Raw genomic sequence first — 20,509 nt, 5'->3', positions numbered from 1 at the left:
CTTGGTTTGATACAGCCCCCCACAAGACGCCAGGGGACCAACTGTCAGTCCGAGTCACAGCGGAATGCAGACAGCACCCTCAGATCAAGATTATTTGCAGGGGAGGGCAGGGTATTCGGGAGTCACCAGGGATAGGGGATTCACCCAAGGAAGCTGTTACCACTCCTAACATCTGAAAAGGGACGTCTCAGGCCCAAAAGCATGAGCTGAGGCAAACCCCAGAACTTGCAGTGGTGAAAAGGAGGCCTCCTTAAAGCAACACAGCCCTCAGTCATGGGACACAGCTGGTCTATGCCAGACTGTTGTCAGCTTGATACCTCTGCTCCTGTCTGAGGCTGGAAAGTCAGTTTCCTGGATGCCTTCCAAGCATAGTTCTAGGCTAGAGTTTGCCAGGAGAGAGAGGCACTCACGTGAAATTTGGAAGGTGAACTTCAGGGAAAAACCATTACTGGGAGGTCATGTTGGTCAGACATAGTGACAGAGAGATGTGATGTCCCTGGCAGGCCCCCACTGGCCCTCTCTCTTTCTGCTCTGCAAACAGCACGTTTGTCTTAGGGCTGACACCACTTACCCAATCAGCCACAAGCCCACCCTTCTTGGCAGCAGCTTCCACAGACTCTTGACAACCTCCCCTTTCTGGATCCCACTCAATAACCAAACATGCATTGCTTCTAGACTTTTCTACGAGCTCTATCATACTGGGAAGCCCTGATGCCAGTGCACTGGCTAGAGTGACGATGATTATTTCTCTAACCCTCTGAATCTCTCATCCAGACCTCCTTATCTTTTGCCTAAGGTCTTCTCTTTATATTAAGTCCTTTCTTCCTGGCTTATTTGCAGTGACTCTCTTTTCCTGACACCTCTGGATGCTCAGCACCGGGAGACCTTGCAGGAGGGAACCAGGTGAGTAGACACTCTGACCCTGCTCTCCTCCCTCCTTGACTTTCCAGCTGGAACTCTCCATTAGCTGAAGAGAACCAAAAGTCAAAGACAAGAGACTTCTGGTACAGACCACCCAAGCCAGCCTCCAGGGCAGAGAGATGAGTCTAGGGTGGGTGGAGGAGAGGAAAGGACATCTCTGGCACAGGCCACTCAATAGTTTTTGCTGGATCAAACTTCCAAGAAAACTTTAGAGCGTCTTACAATTTCAGCTCTACATATATAGGAAAAGGCAAGGTGAGTGACCTTCTCTGCACTCTCCCTCCAAGGTAAAAAAAAATGGTTGAAGACTTCCAATTGAATATCTATGAGAAGCTAAGACTCTGAAAAGCAACATGTTTGCAGAATGGTTTCCTTTGTTTTAATGAAACTAAATTTCATGTAACCACATTTTATAAAAAAAGACTGTAGAATAATGGTCTCTCTGGACCATCTGTGCTGTGCCTTTATGGAAGAGAGAAAAAAATCATCCTGAATTTGTATAAAGAAATTTAAATCAGGCACTAAAATAAAAGAAAAAAAGTCAATTTGTTCCAAGATCAATTAAAGTAAAAATTTATTCTAGAGAATTCCAGCAAAGTTTGGTAATTCTTCACTCCTTTCTAGTAAAAACCCTGTTAGGAACCAGAGGACTCTTTAGAGCCGGGCTGTTCAACAGCAATGCAATGCAAGCTGCAAATGCAAGCCACATGTCTAATTAAAAATTTCCTAGAAACAACATTTTAAAAAGCAAAAGTGGGTAAAATTACTTTTAATAATATATTTGTGTTTACCCCGATATCAAAATATTATTATTTCAACATGTACTCAATATTTTAAAATCATTAATGAATCATTTTATGTTCTTTAGTCATACTAACCCTTTGAAATCTGAGGTTTGTTTTACATTTACCACACATCTCGACTGAGACTTGACACATTTCTACTTCTCAGTAGCCACATGTGGCTGATGGCTAGTGTATTGGACAGCATAGCTGTAGAGCATGTATTATTGTCCAATAAAAGTTTGCTTCTCATTCAAAAGAATGCAGCGTAATGTAAAAGAACACAGGTTCCTCTCTGCCTGTGTTATTCACCAGTGTTTCCAGATCTCCCTTGCTTTTTTTTTGGAGATGGAGTCTTGCTCTGTTGCCCAGGCTGGAGTGCAATGGTGTGATCTCAGCTCACTGCAACCTCCACCTCACAGGTTCAAGTGACTCTCCTGCCTCAGCCTCCCAAGTAGCTGGGATTACAAGCGCTCATGCCCAGCTAATTTTTGTATTTTTTAGTAGAGATAGGGTTTCACCATGTTGACTAGGCTGGTCTCAAACTGCTGACCTCAGGTGATCTGCCCATTTTGGCCTCCCAAAGTGCTGGGATTACAGGAATGAGCCACAGTGCCCAGCCCTCTCCTTTGCTTTTGAGTAGATAAGAAGATTGCCTTCCCCACTCCCTTGAAGTTGGGTGCGCAAAGCCAAATAATTTGCTTTGGCCAAGGGGATGTGAGCAGAAGTGATGCACCACTTCCAGTTAGCAGCATTTAAGATCTGGCGTGTGCTTATCTGGCTCTTCTCCTGCCATGATGATTATGGAAGCTTGTGTTGATACGGAACTGCCCTGAGATTGAAGCTGCCCAAAAAGCTGAGCCAACACATGCAGGACAGCTGCCCTACATGACCAGGATAATAACTTTTGTTCTATGAAATCCCTGCTTCTCTTGGGTTCTGATAATAGGTCCTCCCTCTTGCTTTTTCAACCCAGGCAGGGTGGTCACTCTCTGACTTTGCCAGCCCAGGTGTTCGCCTTTTTTTGGGCTCTGCCCTCATCTTTGTAAACTGTCCCTTTATAAAACTCTTTATAAAATTATCCTGTTGACTGTGCCATCTGTTTCCTCTTAGGATTCTGACTGATACAGTATATTTGCCAAATATAAAATGAGCCTAAAGACAGAATAAATTGAGTACATTCAAGAAATAATTCCTTGAATGACTCTAAATCAATTTTCTTTTTTCTTTTTTAATTATTTATTTATTTAGAGATGGGGTCTCACTATGTTGCCCAAGCTGGAGTGCAGTGGCTATTCACAGGTGTGATCCCACTACTGATCAGCATGGGAGTTTTGACCTGTTCTGTTTCCAACCTGGGCCGGTTCACCCCTCCTTAGGCAACCTGGTGGTCCCCTGCTCCCGGAAGTCACCATATTGATGCCGAACTTAGTGCAGACACCCGACTGGCATAGCGCACTACAGCCCAGAACTCCTGGACTCAAGCGATCCTCCCGCCTCAGCCTCCTGAGTAGCTGGGACTGTAGGCATGAGCCACCGCACCCAGCTGTATATCAATTTTCAAAGCAATAGTCTAAGATAGTTCCCTCACCAACAGCTCTTATTATACAAATCACGAGAACAGCATGGGAAAGACCCATCCCCATGATTCAATTACCTCCCACTGGGTCCCTCACAGACATGTGGGTATTATGGGAGTTACAATTCAAGATGAGATTTGGGTGGGGACACAGGCAAACCATATCAAACCACTCCCAACCCCTCTCAAATCTCATGTCCTCATATTTCAAAACCAATTATGCCTTTCCAACCCTCCCCCAAAGTCTTAACTCATTTCATCATTAACTCAAAAGTCCACAGTCCAAAGTCTCATCTGAGACAAGGCAAGGCAAGTCCCTTCTGTCTAGGAGCCTGTAAAATCAAAAGCAAGTTAGTTACTTCCCAGATACAATGGGGGTGCAGGAATTGGGTAAATATACCTGTTCCAAATGGGAGGTTCCATGCAAGTCTAAAATCCTATAGAGTAGTCATTAAACCTTAAAGTTCTACAATGATCTCCTTTGACTCTATGCCTCACATCCAGGTCACACTGATGTGTGGGAGCAAGAAGCAGGCTCCCACAACCTTGAGGAACTCCACCACTGTGGCTTTGCAGGGTACAGCCCACACCCTGGCTGCTTTCATGGGCTGGCATTGAGTGTCTGCAGCTCTTCTACAAGCATGGCACAAGCTGTCAGTGGATCTACCATTGTGGGGTATGGAGGACAGTAGTCCTGTTCTCACTGCTTCACTAGGCAGTGCCCAGTGGGGACTCTGACCCCACATTTCCCTTCTGCACTATCTTAGCAGAGGTTTTCCATGAGGGCTCTGCTGCTGCAGCAAACTTCTGCCTGGACATCCAGGTGTTTCCATACATCCTCTGAAATCTAGGTGGAGGTCTCCAAACCTCAGTTCTTGACTTCTGTGCATCCACAGGCTCAACACCTCATGTAGGCGACCAAGACTTGGGGCTTGTATCCTCTGAAGCAATGGCTTGAGCTGTGTGTTGGCCCCTTTTAGCCATGGCTGGAACTGAAGCAGCTAAGATGCAGGGAACCATGTCCCAAGGCTCCATAGAGCAAGGGGACCCTGGGCCCAGCCCACAAAACCATTTTTCCCTTCTAGGCCTCAAGGCCTGTAATGACAGGGGCTACCATAAAGGTCTCTGACATGTCTTGGAGACATTTTCATTGTCTTGCTGATTAACATTTGGCTCCTGGTTACTTATGCAAATTTCTGCAGCTGGCTTGAATTTCTTGCCAAAAACTAGAGTTTTCTTTTCTACTGCATCATCAGGCTGCAATTTTCCAAATTTTTCTGCTCTGCTTCCTCTTGAGTGCTTTGCTACTTATAAATTTCTTCTGCCAGATACCTAAATCATCTCTCTCAAGTTCAAATTTCTACAGATCTCTAGGGCAGAGGCAAAATGCTACCAGTCTCTTTGCATAGCAGGACCAGTTCTCAACAAGGTCCTCATCTCCATCTGAGACCACTTCAGCCTGGATTTTATTGTCCATATTACTATCAGAATTTTGGTCAAAGCCATTCAACAAGTTTCTGGGAAGTTTCACACTTTCCCCATCTTCCTGTCTTCTGAGCCCTCCAAACAGCTCTGAACTTTGCTGTTACCCAGTTCCAAAGTTGCTTCCACATTTTCAGGTATCTTTACTGCAATGCCCCACTACAAGTACCAATTTACTGTATTAGTCTGTTCTCATGCTGCTAATAAAGACATACCTGAGACTGGGTAATTTATTAAGAAACAGAAGTTTAATGGACTCACAGTTCCACATGGCTGGAAAGGCTACACTATCATAGCAGAAGGCAAAGGAGGAGCAAAGTCACAACTTACATGGTGCCAGGCAAAGAGAGCATTTGCAGGGGAACTTCCCTTTATAAAGCTATCAGATCTCATGAGACTCATTCACTATCATGAGAACAGCATGGGTTTCAATGCTGAATTCCCATGATTCAATTACCTGCCACCGGGTCCCACCCAGACATGTGGGAATTATGGGAGCTATAATTCAAGATGAGATTTGGTTGGGAATACAGCCAAACCATATGAAGACTTAAATGTAAAACCCTAAGCTATAAAAACCCTGGAAGATAACCTAGATAGTACCATTCAAGACATAGGAACAGGCAAGGATTTCATGACAAAGACACCAAAAGCAATTGCAATAAAAGGAAAAATTAACAAATGAGACTAATTAAACTAAAGAGCTTCTGCAAAGCAAAAGAAACTATGAACAGAGTAAACAGAAAACCTAAGGAATGGGAGAAAAATTTTCCAAACTATACATCTGACAAAGGTCTAATATCCAGCATCTATAAGGAATTTATATTTACAAGAAAAAACAACAACCCCATTAGAAAGTGGGCAAAGGACCTGAACAGACACTTCTCAAAAGAAGACATACATGTGGCCAACAATCATATTAAAAAAAGCACAATATAATTGATCATTAGAGAAATGCAAATCAAAACCACAATGAGATACTATCTCACACCAGTCAAAATGACTATTATTAAAAAGTAAAATAGCAGATACTGGCAGGGTTGTGGAGAAAAAGGAATGCTATACACTGCTAGGAGTATAAATTAGTTCAGCCATTGTGGAAGACAGTGTGGTGATTCCTCAAAGACCTAAAGACAGAAATACCATTCGACCCAGCAATTCTATTACTGGGCATATACTCAAAGGAATATAAATCATTCTATTATAAATACATGCATGTATATGTTCATTACAGCGTTATTCCCAATAACAATTATTGTTTATAGTAACTGCTTTGTCATCATTATTCCTTTCTATTTTCTTAGCTCTTTTGTTCAAGGCCAATTTTTCAATACTCAAGTAATATGTACTAAAAGCTTCTTTGTATCTTTAAGTATCTGGTCAAATTTTCCACAGATAAATCCTTGGAAGTGAGAATGTCCAGGTTAGAAGTGTTTGCATGTTTTAAAAGCTTCAGATAGATTTCCAATATGCCCTTCAGAAAACAACTGATTAATTTATATTCTGCTTAGGAATGTAGGAGATTGCCCTCTATTTCCACAGGGAAACCTTGGCAACAACAGGAAATAAATGGTAACACATTTTAAGTTTGCAGTGAAAGAATAAACAGTTCTATATTTTGGACAATTATAAGTCTTCACTTATATAGTACCAGTCTTTGTCGTTTTCCCACTTTGCTATTGGTGAGTATTTATGTTCATAATACTCTCTAAATGCAAACACTTGAGTGCTTTTGTTAGGCTATGTTTCTGACAGAAACCGTATTTTGTGATTTCCCTTATACCCTATAGCATCCATACAATTTTTCTCATAAATGAGAAAACAAAAGCTTTAAAGACTTAATTAACTTAAACCTAATGACTTAGTTACTGCAGAAGATGCTACTCATACTATCCCCAAATCACCTAGTCCGTCTAGCACTCCCCTGGTCCAGGGGCTAAGATTGTGACTAACTACTCAATTTTCCATCCATCTCTGTAAAACTATCCCCAAAGGGAGCTCAAATACAATGATGGCCAATAACCAATGATTGACTTATGGGAAGGGGTGTATAAACACTCACCCCTGATAAAGGAAAAACTGCAGCTGAATTAAATTTCAAGGAGTTTAACTGAACAATGAACAACTCCCAAATCGGGCAGCCCCCCAGAATCACAGAAGATTCACAGAGACTCCAGTGCAGACATGTGGTGGAAGAAGATTTACAGATAAGAAAAGTGACATGATGTACAGAAAAAAGTGAGGTACAGAAATAGCTGGATTAGTTACAGGTTGGCATTTGCCTTCTTTGAACACAGTTTGAATGCTTAGCACTTTATGGGTGGCTGAAGTATGGCTGCAGGGATTGGCCAAGACTCAGTTATTGTTATAAGCGCATACTCTTACGTATTCGATTTTGTCTGACTATTAAGCTAGGTTACAGTTCATCCGCAAGGACTCAAATATAGAGGTGCAGAATCCTTCTCAGGCCATATTTAGTTTGCTTTAACAATTCCCCCTTTTTGGTCATTTTCTCAATTTTGAGAGATTGACCAAAACCTTAGTCATTGATGTTACTTTCATTTTGTAAATGTGCTTAGATGGTCTTGAAACCCATTGAGAAGCAGTAGAACAGTGGGTTTTGCAAGGAGGGAACAGGGACTGAACAGAGGGTACCTCCTTATGCTGGAATGTCCTGTATACAGGAGAAAAACAAAATGTGTTCTGTTCTAGGATCTACATGTTTCCTTAAAGTCCTAGTTTGATTATGTCACATTTAGCATGAGTCACTCCATTTTAGTTTGGTCTGTTGGGGCCTAGTGCATGCGTTCGGGCCAAAATAATGGCCTTCCATAATTTTGTTTTTAAAAAATTCCCCTTTTTGGCCAGGTTCTTACCTAGGCAACAATGTGACCAAAACTTAGGGCCTTAGTGCTGCGTGTCATTCACAGCTTACATTGTCCTCATGGTAACACATTTCTTTCAGCTTTTGTCATTCCAGTTGAAGAGAGATCATTTGACTTTCTACAGATTGCTGCTTGCAAACATTTAAAACCTTTGAGAGAACACAGCACACCAGGGAGACTATTATTATGACTATGAGGAGAATAGCATCAAGAGTTTGGAGTATGCTCCTTACTCATGGTCCCCATAAACCAAACCACCTAAAATTAAATAGATTAAAGAATGAGCTAAAGAGTCTGCTTGCTTGACTAAGTGTTCTTTCCATTAATCCCCTACAACTGAATTTTTATAATCAACATTTGACGTATTTCTCCTTAGGCCACATGTCAGTAGCTGTGCAGGTACATTTCTGTTTTGCTAATTCTATTATTTAGCACAACTTCCACAAGAGAATTTAAAGTCTGTCATGTAACAATAGCCTTTAAAGTAGAAATTGCTATGGAGCCTACTATAAGGGAGACATTTTAAATTATTTTTTATTTAAAGCATGGAAAAAGGACCTAACAAATGATGTCCTTCTAGAAGACCTCCTGGCAATGTTCTCTTTAATACATGATGTGGGCTAACAGGAGTTTTGACTGATTATGAGGCAGCATATGTACCATTAAAGTTTCTCACCTAGATTGAGCCTTCATCTTTTATCTATTAAAGTATATATAAGTTTATTCATGTGTAAGACTGGCTGCAAAATGCTTCACAATTTAAGGTATGCCATATAAGTATACATATAGACCCCTTTTCACTTCTATTTTTCATAGAGGCATTAGAAATGAAAAAAAAATGTTCAAAGATAAGAGTTTCATGATAGTAGAGAAGCCTTGATCCATGATTCTGGGAAAACTGTTCACATTAAGTATGCCNTCCTTGACTTTCCAGCTGGAACTCTCCATTAGCTGAAGAGAACCAAAAGTCAAAGACAAGAGACTTCTGGTACAGACCACCCAAGCCAGCCTCCAAGGGAAGGAGAGGAGTCTAGGGTGGGTGGAGGAGAGGAAAGGACATCTCTGGCACAGGCCACTCAATAGTTTTTGCTGGATCAAACTTCCAAGAAAACTTTAGAGCGTCTTACAATTTCAGCTCTACATATATAGGAAAAGGCAAGGTGAGTGACCTTCTCTGCACTCTCCCTCCAAGGTAAAAAAAAATGGTTGAAGACTTCCAATTGAATATCTATGAGAAGCTAAGACTCTGAAAAGCAACATGTTTGCAGAATGGTTTCCTTTGTTTTAATGAAACTAAATTTCATGTAACCACATTTTATAAAAAAAGACTGTAGAATAATGGTCTCTCTGGACCATCTGTGCTGTGCCTTTATGGAAGAGAGAAAAAAATCATCCTGAATTTGTATAAAGAAATTTAAATCAGGCACTAAAATAAAAGAAAAAAAGTCAATTTGTTCCAAGATCAATTAAAGTAAAAATTTATTCTAGAGAATTCCAGCAAAGTTTGGTAATTCTTCACTCCTTTCTAGTAAAAACCCTGTTAGGAACCAGAGGACTCTTTAGAGCCGGGCTGTTCAACAGCAATGCAATGCAAGCTGCAAATGCAAGCCACATGTCTAATTAAAAATTTCCTAGAAACAACATTTTAAAAAGCAAAAGTGGGTAAAATTACTTTTAATAATATATTTGTGTTTACCCCGATATCAAAATATTATTATTTCAACATGTACTCAATATTTTAAAATCATTAATGAATCATTTTATGTTCTTTAGTCATACTAACCCTTTGAAATCTGAGGTTTGTTTTACATTTACCACACATCTCGACTGAGACTTGACACATTTCTACTTCTCAGTAGCCACATGTGGCTGATGGCTAGTGTATTGGACAGCATAGCTGTAGAGCATGTATTATTGTCCAATAAAAGTTTGCTTCTCATTCAAAAGAATGCAGCGTAATGTAAAAGAACACAGGTTCCTCTCTGCCTGTGTTATTCACCAGTGTTTCCAGATCTCCCTTGCTTTTTTTTTGGAGATGGAGTCTTGCTCTGTTGCCCAGGCTGGAGTGCAATGGTGTGATCTCAGCTCACTGCAACCTCCACCTCACAGGTTCAAGTGACTCTCCTGCCTCAGCCTCCCAAGTAGCTGGGATTACAAGCGCTCATGCCCAGCTAATTTTTGTATTTTTTAGTAGAGATAGGGTTTCACCATGTTGACTAGGCTGGTCTCAAACTGCTGACCTCAGGTGATCTGCCCATTTTGGCCTCCCAAAGTGCTGGGATTACAGGAATGAGCCACAGTGCCCAGCCCTCTCCTTTGCTTTTGAGTAGATAAGAAGATTGCCTTCCCCACTCCCTTGAAGTTGGGTGCGCAAAGCCAAATAATTTGCTTTGGCCAAGGGGATGTGAGCAGAAGTGATGCACCACTTCCAGTTAGCAGCATTTAAGATCTGGCGTGTGCTTATCTGGCTCTTCTCCTGCCATGATGATTATGGAAGCTTGTGTTGATACGGAACTGCCCTGAGATTGAAGCTGCCCAAAAAGCTGAGCCAACACATGCAGGACAGCTGCCCTACATGACCAGGATAATAACTTTTGTTCTATGAAATCCCTGCTTCTCTTGGGTTCTGATAATAGGTCCTCCCTCTTGCTTTTTCAACCCAGGCAGGGTGGTCACTCTCTGACTTTGCCAGCCCAGGTGTTCGCCTTTTTTTGGGCTCTGCCCTCATCTTTGTAAACTGTCCCTTTATAAAACTCTTTATAAAATTATCCTGTTGACTGTGCCATCTGTTTCCTCTTAGGATTCTGACTGATACAGTATATTTGCCAAATATAAAATGAGCCTAAAGACAGAATAAATTGAGTACATTCAAGAAATAATTCCTTGAATGACTCTAAATCAATTTTCTTTTTTCTTTTTTAATTATTTATTTATTTAGAGATGGGGTCTCACTATGTTGCCCAAGCTGGAGTGCAGTGGCTATTCACAGGTGTGATCCCACTACTGATCAGCATGGGAGTTTTGACCTGTTCTGTTTCCAACCTGGGCCGGTTCACCCCTCCTTAGGCAACCTGGTGGTCCCCTGCTCCCGGAAGTCACCATATTGATGCCGAACTTAGTGCAGACACCCGACTGGCATAGCGCACTACAGCCCAGAACTCCTGGACTCAAGCGATCCTCCCGCCTCAGCCTCCTGAGTAGCTGGGACTGTAGGCATGAGCCACCGCACCCAGCTGTATATCAATTTTCAAAGCAATAGTCTAAGATAGTTCCCTCACCAACAGCTCTTATTATACAAATCACGAGAACAGCATGGGAAAGACCCATCCCCATGATTCAATTACCTCCCACTGGGTCCCTCACAGACATGTGGGTATTATGGGAGTTACAATTCAAGATGAGATTTGGGTGGGGACACAGGCAAACCATATCAAACCACTCCCAACCCCTCTCAAATCTCATGTCCTCATATTTCAAAACCAATTATGCCTTTCCAACCCTCCCCCAAAGTCTTAACTCATTTCATCATTAACTCAAAAGTCCACAGTCCAAAGTCTCATCTGAGACAAGGCAAGGCAAGTCCCTTCTGTCTAGGAGCCTGTAAAATCAAAAGCAAGTTAGTTACTTCCCAGATACAATGGGGGTGCAGGAATTGGGTAAATATACCTGTTCCAAATGGGAGGTTCCATGCAAGTCTAAAATCCTATAGAGTAGTCATTAAACCTTAAAGTTCTACAATGATCTCCTTTGACTCTATGCCTCACATCCAGGTCACACTGATGTGTGGGAGCAAGAAGCAGGCTCCCACAACCTTGAGGAACTCCACCACTGTGGCTTTGCAGGGTACAGCCCACACCCTGGCTGCTTTCATGGGCTGGCATTGAGTGTCTGCAGCTCTTCTACAAGCATGGCACAAGCTGTCAGTGGATCTACCATTGTGGGGTATGGAGGACAGTAGTCCTGTTCTCACTGCTTCACTAGGCAGTGCCCAGTGGGGACTCTGACCCCACATTTCCCTTCTGCACTATCTTAGCAGAGGTTTTCCATGAGGGCTCTGCTGCTGCAGCAAACTTCTGCCTGGACATCCAGGTGTTTCCATACATCCTCTGAAATCTAGGTGGAGGTCTCCAAACCTCAGTTCTTGACTTCTGTGCATCCACAGGCTCAACACCTCATGTAGGCGACCAAGACTTGGGGCTTGTATCCTCTGAAGCAATGGCTTGAGCTGTGTGTTGGCCCCTTTTAGCCATGGCTGGAACTGAAGCAGCTAAGATGCAGGGAACCATGTCCCAAGGCTCCATAGAGCAAGGGGACCCTGGGCCCAGCCCACAAAACCATTTTTCCCTTCTAGGCCTCAAGGCCTGTAATGACAGGGGCTACCATAAAGGTCTCTGACATGTCTTGGAGACATTTTCATTGTCTTGCTGATTAACATTTGGCTCCTGGTTACTTATGCAAATTTCTGCAGCTGGCTTGAATTTCTTGCCAAAAACTAGAGTTTTCTTTTCTACTGCATCATCAGGCTGCAATTTTCCAAATTTTTCTGCTCTGCTTCCTCTTGAGTGCTTTGCTACTTATAAATTTCTTCTGCCAGATACCTAAATCATCTCTCTCAAGTTCAAATTTCTACAGATCTCTAGGGCAGAGGCAAAATGCTACCAGTCTCTTTGCATAGCAGGACCAGTTCTCAACAAGGTCCTCATCTCCATCTGAGACCACTTCAGCCTGGATTTTATTGTCCATATTACTATCAGAATTTTGGTCAAAGCCATTCAACAAGTTTCTGGGAAGTTTCACACTTTCCCCATCTTCCTGTCTTCTGAGCCCTCCAAACAGCTCTGAACTTTGCTGTTACCCAGTTCCAAAGTTGCTTCCACATTTTCAGGTATCTTTACTGCAATGCCCCACTACAAGTACCAATTTACTGTATTAGTCTGTTCTCATGCTGCTAATAAAGACATACCTGAGACTGGGTAATTTATTAAGAAACAGAAGTTTAATGGACTCACAGTTCCACATGGCTGGAAAGGCTACACTATCATAGCAGAAGGCAAAGGAGGAGCAAAGTCACAACTTACATGGTGCCAGGCAAAGAGAGCATTTGCAGGGGAACTTCCCTTTATAAAGCTATCAGATCTCATGAGACTCATTCACTATCATGAGAACAGCATGGGTTTCAATGCTGAATTCCCATGATTCAATTACCTGCCACCGGGTCCCACCCAGACATGTGGGAATTATGGGAGCTATAATTCAAGATGAGATTTGGTTGGGAATACAGCCAAACCATATGAAGACTTAAATGTAAAACCCTAAGCTATAAAAACCCTGGAAGATAACCTAGATAGTACCATTCAAGACATAGGAACAGGCAAGGATTTCATGACAAAGACACCAAAAGCAATTGCAATAAAAGGAAAAATTAACAAATGAGACTAATTAAACTAAAGAGCTTCTGCAAAGCAAAAGAAACTATGAACAGAGTAAACAGAAAACCTAAGGAATGGGAGAAAAATTTTCCAAACTATACATCTGACAAAGGTCTAATATCCAGCATCTATAAGGAATTTATATTTACAAGAAAAAACAACAACCCCATTAGAAAGTGGGCAAAGGACCTGAACAGACACTTCTCAAAAGAAGACATACATGTGGCCAACAATCATATTAAAAAAAGCACAATATAATTGATCATTAGAGAAATGCAAATCAAAACCACAATGAGATACTATCTCACACCAGTCAAAATGACTATTATTAAAAAGTAAAATAGCAGATACTGGCAGGGTTGTGGAGAAAAAGGAATGCTATACACTGCTAGGAGTATAAATTAGTTCAGCCATTGTGGAAGACAGTGTGGTGATTCCTCAAAGACCTAAAGACAGAAATACCATTCGACCCAGCAATTCTATTACTGGGCATATACTCAAAGGAATATAAATCATTCTATTATAAATACATGCATGTATATGTTCATTACAGCGTTATTCCCAATAACAATTATTGTTTATAGTAACTGCTTTGTCATCATTATTCCTTTCTATTTTCTTAGCTCTTTTGTTCAAGGCCAATTTTTCAATACTCAAGTAATATGTACTAAAAGCTTCTTTGTATCTTTAAGTATCTGGTCAAATTTTCCACAGATAAATCCTTGGAAGTGAGAATGTCCAGGTTAGAAGTGTTTGCATGTTTTAAAAGCTTCAGATAGATTTCCAATATGCCCTTCAGAAAACAACTGATTAATTTATATTCTGCTTAGGAATGTAGGAGATTGCCCTCTATTTCCACAGGGAAACCTTGGCAACAACAGGAAATAAATGGTAACACATTTTAAGTTTGCAGTGAAAGAATAAACAGTTCTATATTTTGGACAATTATAAGTCTTCACTTATATAGTACCAGTCTTTGTCGTTTTCCCACTTTGCTATTGGTGAGTATTTATGTTCATAATACTCTCTAAATGCAAACACTTGAGTGCTTTTGTTAGGCTATGTTTCTGACAGAAACCGTATTTTGTGATTTCCCTTATACCCTATAGCATCCATACAATTTTTCTCATAAATGAGAAAACAAAAGCTTTAAAGACTTAATTAACTTAAACCTAATGACTTAGTTACTGCAGAAGATGCTACTCATACTATCCCCAAATCACCTAGTCCGTCTAGCACTCCCCTGGTCCAGGGGCTAAGATTGTGACTAACTACTCAATTTTCCATCCATCTCTGTAAAACTATCCCCAAAGGGAGCTCAAATACAATGATGGCCAATAACCAATGATTGACTTATGGGAAGGGGTGTATAAACACTCACCCCTGATAAAGGAAAAACTGCAGCTGAATTAAATTTCAAGGAGTTTAACTGAACAATGAACAACTCCCAAATCGGGCAGCCCCCCAGAATCACAGAAGATTCACAGAGACTCCAGTGCAGACATGTGGTGGAAGAAGATTTACAGATAAGAAAAGTGACATGATGTACAGAAAAAAGTGAGGTACAGAAATAGCTGGATTAGTTACAGGTTGGCATTTGCCTTCTTTGAACACAGTTTGAATGCTTAGCACTTTATGGGTGGCTGAAGTATGGCTGCAGGGATTGGCCAAGACTCAGTTATTGTTATAAGCGCATACTCTTACGTATTCGATTTTGTCTGACTATTAAGCTAGGTTACAGTTCATCCGCAAGGACTCAAATATAGAGGTGCAGAATCCTTCTCAGGCCATATTTAGTTTGCTTTAACAATTCCCCCTTTTTGGTCATTTTCTCAATTTTGAGAGATTGACCAAAACCTTAGTCATTGATGTTACTTTCATTTTGTAAATGTGCTTAGATGGTCTTGAAACCCATTGAGAAGCAGTAGAACAGTGGGTTTTGCAAGGAGGGAACAGGGACTGAACAGAGGGTACCTCCTTATGCTGGAATGTCCTGTATACAGGAGAAAAACAAAATGTGTTCTGTTCTAGGATCTACATGTTTCCTTAAAGTCCTAGTTTGATTATGTCACATTTAGCATGAGTCACTCCATTTTAGTTTGGTCTGTTGGGGCCTAGTGCATGCGTTCGGGCCAAAATAATGGCCTTCCATAATTTTGTTTTTAAAAAATTCCCCTTTTTGGCCAGGTTCTTACCTAGGCAACAATGTGACCAAAACTTAGGGCCTTAGTGCTGCGTGTCATTCACAGCTTACATTGTCCTCATGGTAACACATTTCTTTCAGCTTTTGTCATTCCAGTTGAAGAGAGATCATTTGACTTTCTACAGATTGCTGCTTGCAAACATTTAAAACCTTTGAGAGAACACAGCACACCAGGGAGACTATTATTATGACTATGAGGAGAATAGCATCAAGAGTTTGGAGTATGCTCCTTACTCATGGTCCCCATAAACCAAACCACCTAAAATTAAATAGATTAAAGAATGAGCTAAAGAGTCTGCTTGCTTGACTAAGTGTTCTTTCCATTAATCCCCTACAACTGAATTTTTATAATCAACATTTGACGTATTTCTCCTTAGGCCACATGTCAGTAGCTGTGCAGGTACATTTCTGTTTTGCTAATTCTATTATTTAGCACAACTTCCACAAGAGAATTTAAAGTCTGTCATGTAACAATAGCCTTTAAAGTAGAAATTGCTATGGAGCCTACTATAAGGGAGACATTTTAAATTATTTTTTATTTAAAGCATGGAAAAAGGACCTAACAAATGATGTCCTTCTAGAAGACCTCCTGGCAATGTTCTCTTTAATACATGATGTGGGCTAACAGGAGTTTTGACTGATTATGAGGCAGCATATGTACCATTAAAGTTTCTCACCTAGATTGAGCCTTCATCTTTTATCTATTAAAGTATATATAAGTTTATTCATGTGTAAGACTGGCTGCAAAATGCTTCACAATTTAAGGTATGCCATATAAGTATACATATAGACCCCTTTTCACTTCTATTTTTCATAGAGGCATTAGAAATGAAAAAAAAATGTTCAAAGATAAGAGTTTCATGATAGTAGAGAAGCCTTGATCCATGATTCTGGGAAAACTGTTCACATTAAGTATGCCATCTTCTTCTGGGGAAAAACTGTCCTGGTTAGCTTTACCTTAAGGGTTATAATAGGTGTACAGTTCCAAGAGTGTGAAGGGACCCTTCTCAGTTATAAGATTATGAATTCAAAGTTCAAGGTCCCAAAGTTTTGCTGTAGTGGGAATGGCAAGGGCGGTCTTTTTCTGATGTTCTCAGATCCAGTCTTCAGATTCTGGACTGTGAAGGGGTTGTCCTCAGTGAACCATAAAAAGCTCTCTTTACCTGGTGAAAATACACTGTAGCATAATAACCTACTGTTATAATATCAGCCCTCTTACATGGGAAAGCTTTTATATTATTAGGAAACGTACCTTGAAAATGACAATGGAATAAAATCCCTTTATAAATGTTTAAATGGCCCATCAGGTAGCCAAATGTACCTGAAGTTGTGATTGTCTTCCCAGGAATATGAAACCAAATACTGGCTTTCAAAAATTTCTGCAATTTATAAATTACCACATCAGTATATTCAATTTGGATCATTTTATCTTTTCCATGATAAGTCATGGAATGCAGAACCTTTAAAAACGAAAGCTTAAGGACTCAGGAAGGACAAGGCAATTATCCTGGTTCTTCAAGAGTCCATGCTTAACATTGGACTTAAGTTCTCTCGAATATCAGTTGTTTCTCTAACTTAGGTGCATAGCATTGATAACTAATGGAGTATCATAGGTAATTTGACTTAGACTGTGGAGTTTATTCAAATTGTGTATCTAGTATTGACTGATTTAGCATAATAATTGGGCATTTTATTGATATTTAATTAATTTTTGTTCTACTTGGGTTAGCAGTTTCATAAACCAGTCTTTTTATTAAGGTTTCAAGAATTCTTACCCAGTCCAATTCTTGGGGAATCGAGGAATTCTTACCCATGATATGATTTTAAAGTTATTAGAAACCTTTATTCATGAGTGCTTTTCAGGGTCCTTTCCATCCTTTCATGAGCCTCTTAAAAAACACCATATTCTAGGATTTTGTGTTCTTATGAAGTTTTTAGAAAGTGCATTAGCATTAAGCAATTAACTGTGGACATGAATTTAAACAGTGATAGCTAAAAACACAAATGATAAGGAAATTTAGTTATCTCAGTGGTCTATAATAACATTATAAACTTAATTATGATCAATATCATATACTCAGACATATTAGGATTTTAGAAATCCCATATAATTTTGGAACATATATTAATATCATTTATTACAGCATAACCTGAAGATTAAATGTTTTTATTTTGATAATGCTCCCCATGATTTTATACCAAATAAGCCAAATGTCACTGTTGCATTAGTGCATTATATCAATAATATAAACCCAATTCTTCTTTTTTTTTTTATCTTTTAATTGTCATTTTATAGCTTCCCACTGCAGCTGCCCCCCACCCTTCCCTTCGACAAGGTTTGCAGGCTTCAGGGGGACCAGGAAACAAACCCGGGGCCTGGCAGCCCCACTAGGCTGCCAGCTGGGGAGAACAAGTCACAATTACAAATTATCACAACAATTAGCACCTGTACTTGGGGGGATCTGCAAATTGAGGCGACCCCAGCTCCTCATTGTACAGGGGTCTATTTGGCAGTGACCTTGCTCTGGAGACGATGATATTCCTTCAGCCTGAGGGAATTGATGTTGATGAAACCGGTGGCATCAATTGGCTCATAGTCACCCTGAACGTTCATGCTCACCAGCTCCTCGTTGTAGAGAGACAGTGGGGACTCCCGGCTGTGAATGTACACCTGTCCCTTCAAGACAGACACCTGTACTTTCCCTTCCACTCGCTCCTTGGCGATGTAGTGGCGGACAAATTCACACTCAGGGCTGTGCCAGAAACCAGTATAGACCAGCTCAGCAAATTTCAAGCCCAGGCCTTGTTTGATTTTGCGCACTTCCAGGTCCATGGTGAAAGCCTCAATGTCTAAATGAGCGTGGTAAAGGATGGTGCCTGCTGGGGTCTGGTAGATACCTCGGGACTTCATTCCCATGAAGCGGTTCTCCACGATGTCAATTCGGCCCACGCCGTGCTTGCCCGCGACTTCGTTCAGGTACATGAAGAGCTCCAAGGAGGTCGGGTGGGTGGTGCCATCCTTGACGTTGGTCACCTTCACGGGGACCCCTTTTTTGAACGCGATCTCAAGAATGTCCAGGGTGTTGGGGGCTTTGGCTGGGTCCTGGGTCTTTGTGTAGAGACCTGGAGGTGCTTGGTTCTTGGGGTTCTCCAGGATTCCAGCCTCGTAGCTGATGTGCATGAGGTTCTCGTCCATGCTCCACGGATTCTTGGGCGTGACCGGGATGGGAATCCCATGTTGCTTTGCGTATTCCATCAGGTCGTTGCGGCCCTTGAACTGATTGTAGAACTCAGGCATCCTCCAGGGAGCAATGACCTTTATCTGGGGAGCCAGTGAGTAGCAGCTGAGCTCAAACCGGACCTGATCGTTCGGCTTTCCCGTGGCACCATGGGACACATACTTGGCCCCCTCTCGCTGAGCGATTTCCACTTGTTTGCGGGCGATGCAGGGCCTGGCGAGAGAGGTGCCCAGGAGGTAGCGGTCCTCATACAGTGCACTGGACTAGATGGCCGGCCAGATGAACTCCTCCACGAACTCCCTGCTGACATCCTCAATGAACACCTTTTTGGCCCCAAGCTTCAGTGCCTTCTTCCTGGCTTCCTCGAAGTCTTCCTTCTGGCCAGTGTTGGCCAGGTAGGCAATGACGTCATAGCCTTGTTCCTGCAGCCACACGAGGATGCAGGAGGTGTCCAGGTCACCGCTGTAGGCCAGAACCACAGAGCCTTTGCTGGACATAGCGTCTGGGATTGGAGTCAAGTTCCCGGTGTCTGGAATCTGTCTTCACGGTGCAGTGAACCACTCGGGCCCGGGCAGCCGTTGCAGGCGACAGAGCAGTCTAAACCCAATTCTTAATAAAATCTTACAGACAAATGTATTCAATCTCAATCAATTCAACCACAAAGTAAGAATTTTATAAACCTTTTATAACCCTTCACAATTTTTGTTAAAGAGCAGATCAGTGCTGGAAGAAAAACCTGTTGTGCTTTTATTTCGATGTTCAATTTTTGGAGAAACCAAATAATACCCCTTTAAATTTAGTCACTATTTTCACACATAGAAGTTTTTGCAAGGTTAATTTTTATAAACCTTCCATAACTTGTTTAAACCTTTAGCTTTATTTAATTTAAAACAATCCTTTAACCCTCTAATCTAGGAAAAAAATTCACATTCCCATGACTTCTAATAATCTTTTACCAAGAGTATATTCTACTTTCCTTACACACCTTGCATGTAAAACCGTTTTTTTAATAGTCTCAAATACATGTTACACCTTTAACTCTTAGTGACTTTTACTTTTGGTGAAAAGCCTGGTTAGTAATTGATTTTAATTATGTACCAACGTGAAACCTAGGACCCAGGCAGAAGTGCACATAAGGTCTCCTTCCAGCATCTAACTCCACCTGTCCCAGGCTTTACATACTGTTAAGCAGGCAAGTTATACAGTTAAGAGTCATAGTGGCATTTTGTGAAGCATTTAGGAGGCCTAATCACCTTTAAGTTGTATAACATTTCTTGTATAAATTTCTTTCATAAATTACTTCATGACTTATGCAGACAATCTATGACATGGGTGGACTTTCTGACTTGTCCTAAACATCCCTCTTTTTAAACAACCAGTCATTTTACTTTAGGACAAGAATTTACCGTACAAGATACTTTCTTACATAAAATCTATTTTCTGTATAACCTTCTTTGCATAGCAAGAATGCGAGGCTAATTCCACATGTCCTCAGGCCTTACCTGGAATCTGATGTGTCCAAGGTAGGTAAATTGAACAATTTTCAAAAGTCAAAGAAGCCAATTATGATCTCAAAGCATTAGTAAAGTTAATATCTGACCTGCATAATTTAGACCAAATGATTTTTTTGCAAATAATCTCTAAAGCTGCTTTTATTTTCTAAAGATTAGTAAAATTATGTAAACTAAAAGGCATTACAGTTTTTATTTTTCTTTCAAAATATTTGAGTTAAGCACTTACTTTTGTTTGTCAATTAATTAGAGCTCTTTATATAAACATTACACACACAGCACATATATAACTACACAGACAGACATAAGATTACTACAGTAGTTGTAAGATATTTCATTTGCCAGTTTTTAAGTTTCTTAATTGGTTATTGGCTTTATGGTGAAGTCCTTGGAAGAACAGGACCAGGAAAGGGTCTTTAGCGCCGCCTGTTTTTCCCAAGAAGTCCAGGCTGTTAGAGCTTGAATGTCCGCTTTTAAT

The 20,509-nt window shown here is 40.9% G+C and overlaps 1 protein-coding gene across 1 annotated transcript; it reads right to left on the bottom strand.

Moving 5' to 3' along the window:
* Window positions 1-17,585: 17,585 nt before the first annotated feature.
* LOC108307767 (argininosuccinate synthase-like) lies at window positions 17,586-19,117 on the bottom strand. Its single transcript, XM_037740192.1, is given in 1 exon segment — window positions 17,586-19,117. A coding segment is annotated over 1 exon segment (1,233 nt). The 5' UTR covers window positions 19,018-19,117; the 3' UTR covers window positions 17,586-17,784.
* Between the last annotated feature and the right edge of the window lie 1,392 nt (window positions 19,118-20,509).

Source organism: Cebus imitator, unplaced genomic scaffold (assembly GCF_001604975.1).
Source record: "Cebus imitator isolate Cc_AM_T3 unplaced genomic scaffold, Cebus_imitator-1.0 Scaffold80, whole genome shotgun sequence".
In the NCBI taxonomy this organism is placed as follows: domain Eukaryota; kingdom Metazoa; phylum Chordata; class Mammalia; order Primates; family Cebidae; genus Cebus; species Cebus imitator.
The sequence above is the reverse complement of the archived record's forward strand: the minus strand, read 5'-3'. Positions and strand labels throughout refer to the sequence as shown.